Source organism: Chelonia mydas, chromosome 9 (assembly GCF_015237465.2).
Source record: "Chelonia mydas isolate rCheMyd1 chromosome 9, rCheMyd1.pri.v2, whole genome shotgun sequence".
Classification (NCBI taxonomy): Eukaryota; Metazoa; Chordata; order Testudines; family Cheloniidae; genus Chelonia; species Chelonia mydas.
In genome coordinates, this window is record NC_057855.1 from 101,317,729 (window position 1) to 101,333,357 (window position 15,629).

The 15,629-nt window shown below is 45.5% G+C and overlaps 1 protein-coding gene across 5 annotated transcripts in view; it reads left to right on the top strand.

The window, feature by feature from the left end:
• LOC102937943 (rho-related GTP-binding protein RhoG) overlaps positions 1-15,629 on the top strand; it is a 34,660-nt gene that overhangs the window by 11,983 nt on the left and 7,048 nt on the right. Inside the window, exons 1-2 of one of the 5 annotated variants that reach the window (XM_037908113.2) lie at positions 12,178-14,468; positions 15,138-15,187. The exons of 3 other annotated variants lie outside the window; for them this stretch is intronic. Coding sequence is in view for 1 of the 2 variants with exons in the window: in XM_043521926.1 (XP_043377861.1) it covers positions 15,138-15,187 (50 nt within the window). In the remaining variant the exon portion in view is untranslated. Of the gene's footprint in view, positions 1-12,177; positions 14,469-15,137; positions 15,188-15,629 lie in introns of those variants that run through there. One more of the 5 variants, XM_043521926.1, reaches the window with a different exon arrangement.

Sequence of the window (15,629 nt, forward strand, 5' to 3'; positions counted from 1 at the left end):
CCCCCCCCACAATGGAAGACATAGTGTGGGCACTGATTTAAGCCACAGCTGCCCAGCAGGAGGCTACCCGTGTCCAGGCAGCCGCGCAACAGGAGGCAGTGCGGCTGCAGCAGGAGACCAATCACCTGTTGATGGACCAGGCCGCTCAAGACCATACTGTGTTGCGGGAACTGGTAAGTTAAGTGAAGGCCCTTACGGAGATGAACCACAGCCATGATGGGACACGGATCATATGGGCCAGCAATTGCCTGCAGAAAATGATGAGGGAGGATGACATAGAGGCATATCTCCTGGCCTTTGAGAGGACAGTCCTAGTGGAGGCCTGGCCTCAATCAGTGGTCTGGCATCCTCGCCCCATTCCTGTGTGGGGAGGCCCAGAAGGCCTACTATGATCTGCCTGAAGAAGCTGCAGCAGACTATCCCCAGCTGAAAGCAGAGATCCTGGCCAGATCTGGGGTAATGACCGCAGTGCGGGCCTAGCGGTATCACGAGTGGAGGTACCAGGAAAACAAAACCCCACGGTCCCAATTGTATGACCTCATCCATTTCACACGAAAGTGGTTGCGAACTGAGTCCCGGAGTCCAGAAGAGATACTAGAGGTTCTGGTCATCGACCAATACATGAGGGGACTACCTCCAGACCTTTGCGCCTGGGTAAGCCAGAATGAACCCTCCACCTATGACGAGGTTGTTGCACTGGTAGAGAGGTGAAGGATGGCAAGGGAGCAGACCCGACCAATTAAGGAAGAGGCACCCTGGGTTAAACTGGCAGCACCAAGCCCTAGAGCTTGGGTGTCTGGGCCACCAGGAGAGCACAGGTGGGGGGGGGGGGGGAAAGAGGGGCTGAAGGCCCACCAGAAGCCGCAAAGAGGAGCACTGAGGGAGAAGAGGATCGTGATGTTAGAAGGCCCAAACCAAGAGACCAGGGAATGCCTAGGGCTCCATACAGATGTTATGCCTGCGGGGAGTGGGGAGACATAGCTGCACAGTGTCCCAATGCCGAGGAGCCTATGCAGTGTAACCTGGGGAACTGGGCAGACCCATGCTCTCTAATCCACCTTGTGGGGGTCTCGCTAACCCCACATATGTACACCAGACCAGTGAAGCTAAATGGGGTAAAGACCACGGCACTGGTTGATTCAGGCAGTGCTATCCTGCTTATCTCAGGGAAGCTTGTGAAGCGTAGTCAGCTGCTGCAGGCTAAATGTACGGGGATAACATGCGTCCATGGGACAGTTAGTTACTACCCCACCATCCCAGTAAAAATTAAAATCAAGGGAAACACTTCTGAGGTAGCAGCAGGTGTAGTCCCTAAACTCTCATACCCAGTGCTCATAGGAAGGGACTTCCCAGGGATTGGAGAGAGAGGGGGACCCTGAAATTAGTGAGGCGTCCACAGTAGACTGTCAACCCCCAATCTTCTCTGAAATATCCCCAGATTTGTTCTCCCCTCCCAGACGGGGTAGAAAGATGAAAAGGGAAAGAAGGGAAGCTAAGGCCCTGGGAACCCGAATACTGACCCAAAGCCAGAGGGTTGCTCTCATAGGTAGGTGGACCCAAGCAGCTGAACAGGAGGCCACCCAGGAGGAGAAGCACCCGAGTCTGACCCCCACTCTAATGCCTCTGAACCAGTAGAGGCAACAGAGACTGGCCCCCTAGAACTTGGGCAGATTAGCCCCAGGAGAGGAAATTTTGGACAGGACCAGGCTGAAGACCCAAGGTAACGACAACATTAGGAAGGAGGTGACCGAAATAGATGGGGTTCCCATGGAATGGAAAACCCAGGGACAATGACCCTGCTTCATAATGAAGAAGGATCTCTTATAACGGGTTGCACCAGTATAGGGACAGAAGGTGCAGCAGATCCTAGTACCTCAAAAACACCAGAATGCTGTATTAAGTCTTGCCCATGGTCATCTTTTTGGGGGTAGAGAAGACCCTGGCACGGGTCCTACGATGGTTCTTCTGGCCTGGAGTACATGAAGTATGGAGGTACTGTGCATCCTGCCCAGAGTGTCAGCTGCACAGTCCCCGTCCCCACTTGAGGGCACCTTTAGCACTCCTTCCCATCATAGAGGTCCCCTTTGAGCGAATAGCCATGGACCTGGTAGGACCCCTGGAGAAGATGGCTCAGGGCCACCAATACATACATGTTGTTTTGGACTATACCACTCGCTACCCAGAAGCTGTCCCCCTGTGGAACACAGCCTCTAAAACGATAGCTAAAGAGCTGGTGGGGATCTTTGCCTGAGTGGGGCTACCAAAGAAGATATTAACAGACCAAGGAACCCCGTTTATGTCGAAGCTAATGAAGGATCTCTGTACACTACTCCATATACGTACCCTGAGGACTTTGGTCTATCATCCACAGACCGATGGGCTGGTAGAGGGTTTAACCGAACCCTCAAGGCTATGATAAGAAAGGTGGTAAATTGGGATGGGAAGGATTGGGACACGTTACTACCTTACCTTATGTTTGCCATCTGGGAGGTACCTCAGGCTTCAACTGGGTTTTCCCCCTTTCAATTATTGTACGGGCGCCACCCCCGTGGCATACTAGGTATCGCAAAAGAAATCTGGGAAGAGGAACCCAATGAGGGGAGAAATATAATTGACCATGTGTTGCAGATGCGAGACCGGATAGCCCAAGTCACCCCTATTGTATGGAAACATTTGGAAAAGGCGCAAGAGGCCCAGCGAATCCATTACAATCATCAGGCAAAAGTCCGACAGTTCCAACCAGGGGATCGGGTGATGGTGTTAGTACCCACGGCAGAAAGCAAGTTTCTGGCCCAATGGCAGGGGGCCTATGAGGTGGTTGAACCTGTGGGGGAAGTAACCTACAAGGTGTGGCAGCCAGGACGCCGAAAACAAGGACAGATTTATCACCTTAATCTCTTGAAACCGTGGCACCAGCGAGAGGCATGTGTAGTGGCCCAAGAGGCCCTGATCCAGGGAAATAACCTACATGAGCAGATCAGGATATCCCCTGATCTGACACCGAGCCAGAATAAGGAGGTAACTGAGATGATCAACTGGTACCAGGACGTGTTTTTAACCAAACCAGCCCGGACCACCGAAGCATATCACCACATTGTCGCAGATCCTGGGGCAAAGGTAACTTTAAGGCCCTACCGGGTCCCCACGGCAAAAAGGGAGGAGATCAAGGCGGAGGTAAAAAGGATGTTGGAACTGGGAGTCATAGAGTCCCACAGTCAATGGTCGAGCCCGATTGTGTTGGTGCCCAAACCCGATGGCACCACTAGGTTTTGTAATAACTTTCGCCGGCTGAATAAGAGAGCCAAATTTGATGCATACCCCATATTGATGAGTTAGTTGACCGCCTGGGCAATACCTGATTTTTTTTTTTTTTTGACCACCCTTGATTTAACACAGGGATACTGGCAGATTCCCCTTGCCAAAGATGCAAAAGAAAAGACGGCATTCTCGACACCAGAGGGTCTGTTTCAATATACTGTTCTTCCTTTTGGACTGCATGGGGCATCTGCCACCTTCCAGCATCTTATGGATAAGCTCTTGCGGCCCCATACCAGTTATGCAGCTGCATACCTGGATGATGTACTTATCCATACCCTCGACTGGGAGACCCACTTGCGGCTCTGGACACACTAAGACAGGCTGGCCTTACAGCCAATCCAGCCAAGTGTGCTATAGGGCTAGCTGAGGCTAAATACCTTGGCTACATTGTAGGAAGGGGCATGGTCAAGCCCCAGCTGAACAAACTGGAACAAACAAATTGACCCCAGCCAAATCGGGGAAAAAGCAAGTCTGGGCATTCCTTGGGGTGGTGGGGTACTACTGGCGATTTATTCCCCATTTTGCTACCAGAGTGAGTCCTCTGACAGACCTGATAAAAGCTAGGGGTCCGGACATGGTGAAGTGGACTGACACTGTGGAGAACGCATTCATGGATCTACAGAGAGCCCTCTGCAGTAACCCTGTGCTTATAGCCCCAGACTTCAACAAAGAATTCCTTTTGCAAACAGATGTATCTGAAGTATGATTGGGAGTTGTCCTATCGCAGATGGTTGGAGACTAAGAACACCCAATCCTCTACCTCAGTAGGAAACTCCTCCCGAGAGAGCAGAAGTATGCCATGGTTGAGAGAGAGAGTGCCTTGCTGTGAAATGGGCTATGGAAACACTACATTACCTGCTGGGACGACTGTTTACCCGTGAGATCGACCATGAACCCCTCCAGTGGATACAGCGAAGTAAAGAGAAGGTTTCTGTCCGTACAACCTTTCCAATTCACCATATAACAATGGGCTGGAAGCCACCATGGCAATGCAGATGGTTTGTCATGGGTACGCTGCCTGACGTCCCAAGTTGTCCAACCCTGTGGTGTTGAGCAGAGGGGAGGATATGTGACAGGGTCAGCCCAGATGGCTACAGGAAAGTGATAGAAGGGGGATCAGCAGAGACTGCGGGGATTATTGTTCTTCCTTTTCCCCATGCTGGCCAGTGATGAGGCTAACTGAGTGAAAGGCAGATTTGAGCCACGAAAGTGGCCAAACTGAGGGCTGCCGTGAACCTCTGAGGCGAGCAAATCAGCCAATAAGTGCAGGACCCACCAAGGCAGAGGAGGAACTTTGTCACAATTTACAATATCATACAATCGTAAGCTCTTTCAGCCAAGGATGGGGCAGACAGAAGGTATCTTCCCTGTGGGGGTGAGGAGAGATCTCCTGGTTCTGACTCTGAAAAGCCTGCTTCTCTCTCTCTCTGGGCACTTCTTCCTGTGCCTTTTCTATCTCTTGGGCTCTCCTTAGCCCGTCCCAATCCACCAATTAGGCATAGTCTTTTTTAACGAGGGCTACTCTAGAGCAACTACTTGTGGTTGCAGTTAACAGAATGGTGAATCAGCTGCTGTTTCCCAGCACTTTTGTCACATGTGCAGAAATAAAGGAATCTTGAGTAGGAGTAGAAAGGTTATTTTACTTCTATATTTGGGCACTTGTACAACTGCTGGTGGAACGCTGTCCTTCTTTCTGGTGTTCACAGTTCAAGAAGGATGTTTATAAACTGGAGAGGGTTCAAAGAAGAGCCACAATATTGATTAAGGGATTAGAAAACATGCATTGTAGTGACTGAGCTCTTTGAGTCTGTTTAGTTTAACAAAGAGGATGTTATGGTATGACTTGATTACAGTCTATAGGGGAACAAATATTTAATAATGGGCTCTTTAATCTAGCAGAAAAAGGTGTGACATGATCTAATGGCTGGAAATTGAAACTAGACAAAATCAGAATGGAAATAAAGTGTAAATTTTTAATGGTGAGAGTAACGAACCATTGGAACAGCTTACTAAGGGTCATGGTGGATTCTCCATCACTGACCATGATTAAATCGAGATTTAATGTTTTTCTAAAAGGTACGCTCTCAGAATTATTTTTGGGAAGTTCTATGGTCTCTTATATAAGAGGTCAGACTAGACGATCACAGTGGTGCCTTCTGTCCTTGGAATCTGTGAACCTATTAAGCTTTTGTCTATAGTAACCACTGAAGAGAAGGAACCTGATCCTAGTTGAACATAACGTCTCTCCTCCTAAATGTCCAGGTGGACCAGGAGGTAGAAACAACTGTTGCCTCTCCATGTGCTGCACCCGCTTGTCATAAGAATGGCCATGCTGGGTCAGACCAATAATCCATCTAGCCTTCTGTCTGTCTTCTGACAGTGGCCAGTGCCGGGTGCTTCAGAGGGAATGAACAAAACAGGGCAACTGAGTGATCTGTACCCTGTCATCCAGTCCCAGCTTCCAGCCGTCAGAGGTTTAGGGACACTCAGAGCATGGGGTTGCATGCCTGACCGTCTTGGCTAATATATATTGATGAACCTGTCCTCCATGAAGTTATCTAATTCTCTTTTAGTTTTGGCCTTCACAACATCCTCTGGCAACAAGTTCCACAGGTTGACTGTGCATTGTGTGAAGAAGTACTTGCTTATATTTGTTTTAAACATGCTGCCTACCAATTTTATTGGGTGACAGTTCTTGTGTTATGTGAAAGGGCAAATAATACTTACTTTCTTCAGACCACTCATGATTTTATAGCCCTCTATCATATTCCCCCATGTTCATCTTAGAAAGAGATGACTAGTCCCCAGTCTTTTTACTCTTTCCTCATATGGAAGCTGTTCCATACCCTTAATCATTTTTGTTGCCCTTTTTTTGTACCTTTTTCCAATGCATGAAGTATATAAGGTATGTGCATACCATGGATTTATATAGTGGCATTATGATATTTTCTTTCTTATTTTCTATCCATTTCCTAATGGTTCCTAACATTAACTCTTTTTGACTGTTGCTTCACACTGAGCAGATGTTTTTAGAGAACTATCCATAAAGCCTCCAAGATCTTTCTTGAGTGGTGACAGCTAATTTAGACCCCTTCATTTGTATGTATAGTTGGGATTATTTTTTCTAATATGTGTTACTTTGCACCAATAAACATTGTATTTCATCTGTCATTTTGTTGCCCACTCACCCCGTTTAGTGAGATGCTTTTGTAACTCTTCAGTCAGCTTTAGACTTAACTATCTTGGTAAACTTTGCCACCTCACTGTTTATTCCCTTTTCCAGGTCATTTATGAATGTTGAACAGCACAGGTCCCATTACAGATTGTTGGGGAACTGTGAAAACTTACTATTTGTTTATTCCTACCTTTGGGTCCTATCTTTTAACTAGTTACTGACCCATGAGAGGACCTTCCCTCTTATCTCCTGACTGCTTACTTTACTTAAGAGACTTTGATGAGGGACCTTGTAAAGGCTTTCTGAAAATCCAAGTACACTATATGCACTGGATCACCCTTGCCCATATGCTGGTTGACTCCCTCAGAGAATTCTGATTGGTGAGGCATGATTTTCCTAAACAAAAACCATGTTGGTTCTTCCCGAACATATCGTGTTCATATGTGTCTGATAATTCTGTTCTTTACTATAGCTGCAACCAATTAGTCTGGTACTGAAGTTACAGTTACCGGCCTGTAACTCCTAGGATCGCCTCTGGTGCCTCTTTTAAAAAATTGGCATTATGTTAGCTATCCTCCGGTCATCTGGTAGAGAGGCGGATTTAAGTAATAGGTTATGTACCACAGTTGTTAGTTTTGCAGTTTCATATTTGAGTTCCTTCAGAACTCCTTCGTGAATACCATTTGGTCCTGGTGACTTATTACTGTTAAATTAAACAGTTTGTTCCAAAGGCTCCTCTAGTGACACCTCAATCTGGGATAGTTCCTCAGATGTTTCACCTAAAAAGAATGGCTTGGGTGTGGGAGTCTCCCTGATATGCTCTGATGTAAAGAATTCATTTAGCTGCTCTGCAATGGGCTTGTCTTCCTGGAGTACTCCTGTAGTACCTTGATCGTCCAGTGACCCCACTGATTGTTTGGCAGGCTTCCTGCTTCTGATGTACTTAAAATTTTTTTTGCAGTTAATTTTTGTGTCTTGTTAGTTGCTCTTCACTTTCTTTTTTGGCCTGCCTAATTTATAGTTGTCAGAGTTTATGCTCCTTTCTGTTTTCCTCAGTAGGATTTGACTTTTAGTTTTTAAAGTATGCCTTTTTGCTTCTGACAAGAAGTGAGCTGCTTTTACTCTATTTAGCCACGGTGGCATTTTTGGTTCTCTTCTTTTTTTAAATTTGGGATATACATTTAGTATGAGCCTCTATTATGGTGTTTTGAAATAGTTTCTATACAGCTTGCAGGCATTTCACCTTTGACTATTCTTTTTAACTTCTGTTTAACTAGCATTTTTGTGTAGTAGCATTTAACTTCAAAAAGGTGAACTATGGTCTGTTTCTTTGGTATTTTCCCCTCTACAAGGATGTTAAATTTAATTACGTTATGGTCATTATTACCAAGCACCTCAGCTGTAGTCATCTCTTGGACCAGATCCTGTGCACCACTTTGGACAGAATCAAGAATTGCCTCACCCCTTGTGGGTCCCAGGACTAGCTTCTCAAGAAGTAGTCGTATTCTGCTATTTCTTCCATGTTTTGCAAATTCACTTTTCTCTTTATCCTGGGTGCTAAAGCTCTTGCCCTAATTATCTCCCACCTTGATTTTAACTAATTCCTTCCTCTGTCCTTCCAGATGTACACTACCTGCCCATCTATATTACATCCAAAACATTGCCACCAAAATTACCATTCTACCTTGTAGATCCATGCACACTGCCCTCATTGAATCCCTCTATTGGCTCTCATCACTCACTATATTAAATTTAAACTTTCCATCCTTGCCTGGAAAGCCAGGCACCACTGCCCTAGCCTGCATCTTGGATCTCGCTTCATAACTCATACCTCTTTTGCCATGCCAGTGGTGCTAGTCTTAGCTCTAGGCTATATTGTAAACTTATGTCAGAAAATCCACACTCCTGTGCGATGCAGTTATCCTGACCGAACTCCTGGTGTAGACAGTGCTGTGTCAATGGGAGGGCTTCTCCTGTTGACATAGCTACCACCTCTCAAGAAGGTGGAATACCTATACCGACGGGAGAAGCTCTCCTGTCTGCATAGGTAGTGTCTTCACTACAGTGGCGCAGCTGTACTTGTGCATCTGCGATGCTGCAATTGAGTAAGTGTAGACAAGCCCTACATGTCTCCTCTTGATAGATTTCTCACATTCTTGTCTCCACATCTTCCATGCTGCCACCTATGCACACACCTTCCTCTCTATCCTGTTCTACTCATTTTCTTCCTTCCTCACTTAAATCTCTCCAAAAGATTCATTTTGAAGGCCACCAAAGCAAATAAATATCTAAGATGAATCCCCTCGTCTGGGTCCCTCTGTCCCTCTTCTCTTTTTGACTGTAAGATTTTCTGGACTATGAAGTGTCTTCATACTTGTATCATGTACAGCACCATGCACACTCATGGTTAAGAAATAATAAGAGAAATTACCCACCAGGTAGAAATCACTTCCCTTGACAAGTTGGATTCTGGGTCCCTGATGTGTGAAGGTTTTGAGTGTTTGGAGGGTTTTGTTGGAGTCCTGCAAACCCTCCACAAGGAAATGATTTGTATATTTAAATCAGTGATACTTAGACCTCAGTGGTTTAGGAGCCAAACTAGTGATCAACATTACCCAAAAGAGACATAGTAGTGTGAATTCATTGTTTCACTTACCAGAGTACGATATATTTAAATTTAAACACTATGACAGAAATATTTTGTGTGTATATAATATATATTCTCACAGCATTTTCATTTTATCAACTACAGTTGGTTAATAACATAGTAAAAGCAGCCTGATTGGTTGTTATTAAAACAGTGTGTGATTGAATTATGTGCTGCAAAGAGCCAAAGGAGACACATTAAAGAGCCACTTGCAGCTTGGGAGCCTCTGGCTGAGTATCGCTGATTTAAATGTTTTAGAGCTTGGGCACGTAAGCAAGCCACATCCTGCTCACTTCCCTAGATGTAGTGGACAGAGATTAGAGTTGCCTTTCCACACTAAAGATTTTGTTTTAAAATTGAAAGCTTAGATTCTGGAGCACAAGTGACATCTTGGAGAAATTCTTATCTGCTATGCTGCTGCTCATAAACCTCAGTTTGAAGCCTGTTGACCACTAATGAAATGTTTTGCAGCTACTCCAGTTAACTTGCAAACAAACTAGATTTGAACTGTTAATATGAAACACTCCCCCCCCCCCCCCCCCAAAAAAAAAAAAAAAAGTTGATATAATTTTAGGGGGGAAACCCGCTCATTCCAGTCTTGGTACTCATGTAACTCTGAGATTTTCCTACAATACTTTTGTCCTATAAACTGTATTGAAATAAGAATGAGGTTTGGATAAAAACTTATCTTCCTGTGGCTTACTTACCTTCTCATGCCTTGAGACTTTTTCTTTTTACTTCAGTGGGAATTTGATTTGTTGCCTTGCCTGATTCCAGGTGTAGAGCAGCTTTCTTATGTACAGCTTAGACAAAGGCAAGTTTTTGGATAGGTGAAATGCACGAAGTCAAGGTCTTGTAGAGGAGAATGTAACCACATGAGCATTGTAGTTCTTGGAGTCTAGTTTTGTACTTTTAGTAGGAAAGGTGGATGACTGATAAATGACTTATTCTGTGAATGTATGAAATAAGATTTGTACGCTGTGCTTCTGTGGAATTTCTCACTGAGAACTCTGCCAGAAGACATGACCATTGGGGATTCTACTCTGCCTGCCAGGCGTTTCCCAGTGTAATCTGTGATACTCTCTGGGTGTATCTCCACTGCTGAGATTTTTGGCTTTGTGCCTGTATGCTTTTTTCCTACTTTTAGAAAGCAGGTTTTAAAAAAAAAAAAAAATCTTCTCGGAGATTAGTTTTCATGCCAGTATTACTCCTGAGGGAGTTCTGCACCAAAAAATTAAAATTTATGCACACAATATTTTAAAATTCTGCATATTTTGTCAATAAATGTGGCTCCAGCATGGCAGTGGGGAGCAGAGGCCACTGGCTGCATTAGGGGCTTCACGGTGATCTCCCACCTTACCTTTCCCAGTACAGGAACTCAGTAGCGAGGCTGCACCTGACCCTGACAGTGCAAGGGCTGGGCCTGGCCCAGAAACACCCCAGGGCCCTGCCTCTCTGTGCCAGGCATACCAGGTGTGGCTGGGCAGGCTCAGCCCAGCAGGATCCAAATGTGGAGGGGCGTAGCGTGGGGGGGATCCAGATGTGGGGTGAGAGGTTTCTCTTTGGGGTAATCATGGTGTGGGCAGTGGGAGATCTGGATGCACAGGGGCAATGGGACTCTCCAGGGGATCCAGGTGGTGGTGGTTGGGCTCAGTGGGGGAGTCTGGGTGTAGGGAGATAGGGTTTGGCGGGGGGGGTGTCTGGGTGCTGGGGGAGTAGGCTTGATGGGGTGGGGGCCCAGGGTGCAGCTGGTTGGGGCTCACTGGGGTGGGGGTTTGGGTGCGGGGGGGTTGTCGGAGGAGTCCATGTGTAGCAGGGTAGGGCTTCTCAGGGTGAGGGTTCATTGGACCTGCTTAACAGGGGAGCCCCAGCTGCTGCTGAGGAGACACCACATGCTGGGTTCCCACCCACCCACCCCCCGGGATTCCCCATCCCCTTTTCTTCTCTATTCTCTTCCTCTCCACCCTCTCATTCCCCTTCCCTCATTTCCCCCCACCCCTCTTACCCAATCCCACCGTGGGCACTCACTGCTCCACAGAAAACAGCGAGGGATTGTCCTCCAGGATAGGTTGTTGATCCTTGATGATGCACTGGAGAGGTTTTAGTTGGGGGCTGAAGGTGATGGCTAGTGGCGTTCTATTACTTTCTTTGTTGGGCCTGTCCTGTAGTAGGTGACTTCTGGGTACCCTTCTGCCTCTGTCAGTCTTTCTTCACTTTCCCAGGTGGGTATTGTAGTTTTAAGAATGCTTGATAGAGATCCTATAGGTGTTTATCTCTGTCTGAGGGATTGGAGCAAATGCGGTTGTATTTTAGGGCCTGATTGAATTGGCCTCGTTAGCACTACAAAAAGTAATTTTCCCTCTGATATTCACCCCTTCTTGTCAACTGTTGGGAATGGGCCACATCCACCCTGATTGAATTGGCCTCGTTAGCACTGACCCCCCACACTTGGTAAGGCAACTCCCATCTTTTCATGTGCTGTATATTTATACTGTATTTTTTAACTCCATGCATCTGAAGTGGGTTATAGCCCACGAAAGCTTATGCCCAGATAAATTTGTTAGTCTCTAAGGTGCCACGAGGACTCCTCATTGTTTTTGCTGATATAGATTAACATGGCTACCCCTCTGAAATTTGTTCAATAGAATTTTGAGATTTGTATGAAAGGCTAAGTTCACTTTAGATTTTTTTTTTTTTTTTTAAATACAACATACTGAACTTCTTGGAGTTTGATTCTGCTATGCATTACATAACAATGCAGTCATCACAGTGGGATTTATGATACACATACGTATTTGAGTCACCACAAACTTCCGTAGACTATTCAAGCAGTGCACAAACTACAAAAAAAACCTCTTGTTTTGAGTTAGAGGATAAATTACATTCTTTGTATAAAGAAAAGGAGTACTTGTGGCACCTTAGAGATTAACAAATTTATTTGGGGATAAGCTTTCGTGAGCTACAGCTCACTTCATCGGATGCATCCGATGTAGTTCACGAAAGCTTATGTTCCATTTGTTAGTCTCTAGGGTGCCACAAGTACTCCTTTTCTTTTTGCGAATACAGACTAACACGGCTGCTACTCTGAAACCATTCTTTGTATAGGCCTTTTTCACCCCTATTAAAATGGAAATTCTGGTGCAATCTTAATAATAGAAGTACTATCATCTCAATATAATGTACACAGCTCTACTTTCAATTATGACTCTAGGTAGCTGATCATTGATGTGTGCCACTTTAATATACTATTTTAAAAATTGAATTACTAAACTCTAGTCCTGACACTGATTCTGGTTGGCATGTTTGAACAGTTAGATGCACATGTTGCCGCATGATCCACCTTTTTAATAGTTGTTGTCGCAAGAATTGGAGTGTTTTACCCCAGTCTTATCTAGATTGTAATTTAAGTGACTTATATCTACCTAAATTTCCTCCTTCCATTTGACATATAAACAAAAATTCCCAAACTTACTCTTTGTTTCCCCTCCAAACCTGTTAGGTGATTTCTGGGGCAGAATTTCTACCATGCTTTGCAGAGGTGGCTGTATGTTAGCTGTGAATAAGTGTACAATTCCCAAAGAATTTTGGGATCCTTCAGTTTTCCCGGCACTAACCTGACTGAAAAGTTATTTGATGAGTCTGTTTAGATTTATTATGTACCAAAATTTAAGTAACTTATATCCAGCTAATACAAAATATTAAAGTATACTGATCATGGGAGGAAAACCAGAAGACAGTATTGTGGAAGCTCAGTGTAGATAAGATGTCAATGCAGATGTGATTGATAAAGTCAAGCATAAGGGCAGAGGAGAGACCCTGAAATTTGACTATTAAGAGATTATTGATGACTTTTAGAAATTGGAGGGGATCAAGGATGGAGTTGGAGGAAAAGGACTTTGCAACTTTTGTAGAAGTTTTAACCATTTTAACATGGTCTCAGTACTATGTTTTGTGGTATCTTTGCCGATTACAAAAAATGAAATGTAGTCACTCACTTTCTATCTTGACTGGAAGCAACTGATTGTCTGCAGTTCAGGAGTCAAGGACTATAAGTAGTGCCACAAAGATATTAGGGTGGGGAGGCAGATATGTGCAGCAGGTTCATTCTTGTTCAGACTTAGCAATAGAAACTCCAGCATGAAAATGTACAGCCAACTTTTGTGCCTGCAGATGAACAGCAGGAGCTTCAGGTCTATAAAGTCCGGATTGAAAATGATGGGAATCATATGATGGCGAGAGATGAAATAGGTTGGATTTGAGGAATTCTCTGCTTGGCCATCTAGCTAAGCCCCCTGCGCTAGTTCAGCATATCATAATGTTTCTTAAGGGTTGTGGCCGTAAAGTCTTAGGCCTTGTCTACACTACAGAGTTTTGTTGACAAAAGTTATCTTTTGTCAACAAAACAATGGAGATGTACGCAGTATAATTCACCTTCCACCGACAAAGCTCTCCTGCTTTGCTGATAAAATAAAACCACCTCAATGAGAGGTGTTGAGCTTTTTGTGGTAAAGTTATATGGTCAAAGTGTCAGTGTAGAAATTGCACTTGGTTATGCTGTTGTAAATTGCTTCCAGGAGGTGTCCCATAATGCCCATCCTGACCGCTCTGGTCAGCAGTTCGAACTAAACAGCCCTGCACCCAGGTACACAGGCATCTGCACCTTCGCCTTTAAAGGTCCAGGAATTTTTGTATTCCACTTCCTGTTTGCTTGGCATGGAGAGCTCACATAGCATCTTTCCCGCTGATCATGGCATCTTTCCAGCTGATCATGGCGGTTCATATGCAGCAAATACTCTCCCGCTTTGAGCACATCTGAGTTGTTGGATCTGCTTTCTCTGTGGGGAGAGGAGGCTGTGAAGTCCCACCTTAGATTCAGCTGTAGGAACTTTGATACCTACTGTCAGGTTTCTCGTGGCATGTTGGATAAGGGCTATGAACAGGGCATGCATCAGTGCCATGTGAAGATAAAATAACTGAGGCAGATGTACCAGAAGGCAAGGGAGTCAAACTGTTGCTCTAGAGCTGCACTGGAGACCTGCCATTTCTATAAGGAGCTGGACGCCATCCTCGGTGGTGACCCCACCTTCACCATCAAGATCCCTGAGGATACTTGCGGGGTGTGGGGGGGCGGCGGCTGGAGACAGCAGACAGTGGACTCAACCCCAAGGACGAAGTCGTGGACAAGGAGGTTGAGTTGGAGGACGAGATGGGACAGGCAACAGGGTCATCTGGTACCGTGGCGAGCCAGGGCCTTTTCTTGACCCAGGCAGGTTTGAGCCAGTTCCAGCAATCTCTCTGATGCACATGAAGCAGGAAAGGGGAGCTCTGGTAAGTGATCTTTTTGAGTTGATGCTGCTTTGTTATATGTTAGAAGTGGGTGAAGGGATAGAAATGTACAAGAGTAGCTGTGTTTGCATGTGATTCGCATCCCCCTGTGCAACTAAGCAGTGAGGCAGAACAGTGTGTTAATGCACACTGAGATTTCATGGAATCTGCTAGAGAGATCGCTCGGAAACTTTCCTGGAGGTACTCACTAATCCTCTGTTGAAGGTTCCTTGGCAGAGCTGCTTTGTTCCTTCCCCCATTGTACGAAACTTTCCTGTGCCAATCAGGAATCACTTGTGCAGGGACCAAAACAGCACAGAGGCAAGCTGCATAGGTATCTGAGCCAGACAGATGCAGGAGATGCATCCTTGCTTACCTGCAGGAGTGAGATATTGACTTCTATGATCTGTGTGGAAAATTGGTGGCAGAATTTACAATTTTGTCCCTAGTTGCTTGCAGTGATCCTCTGGAAAAAACCTCCCAGACCCTTTGCCCCATCTTGAGCACCCTCCCTCCCCCGGACGAACTCACCATGTTTAGGGCGTTGGCTGAGCTGTGTGCCTGCCAAGGGACGGTGAGAAACTGATTTCATATTTTAAAAGGTGCATTTTACTATGATTTGAAGCTGTGAATGCACTAACAAGCATGGTTCTGTTTGTTGTGTTTGTGCAGATGTGGCATTCAGGGGAACCCACTACATGCCGGCAGAGTGCCTCTGCCAGGTAAGGAAGCCGAGAAGGAGTAAGGAGGACATGCTTTGAGAGGTTCTTCAATCCTCAGATGCTGAGAAACAAGAACACAAGGGTGTGGAGAGAGACTATAAGTGAAAATTATAAAATAGGCAGGACAGCAAGAAGAGCCAGGAGCAAATTTTAATGGCCCAGGAGCAGATGATTAAAAGTGATGGAGGACCAAATGGAGATGTTGAAATCTGTAATCACGCTGTAGGCAGAACACATGCGTGCTCTTCTCCCTCCCCTCCCATCCCCCCGCAGCCGATACAGAGTTGCTTGTCATGCCTTCCCCAAACTCCTCTCAGACATTTCTTGCATCTTCCCAGCCCGTCTCAGTACCCTGTTCACTCCACCCCTTCAGACAGTTTCCAAAATGATAGCTGGAGTAACACATAGCTATGAGAGCCTACATCAGGACACTGCCCTTCAC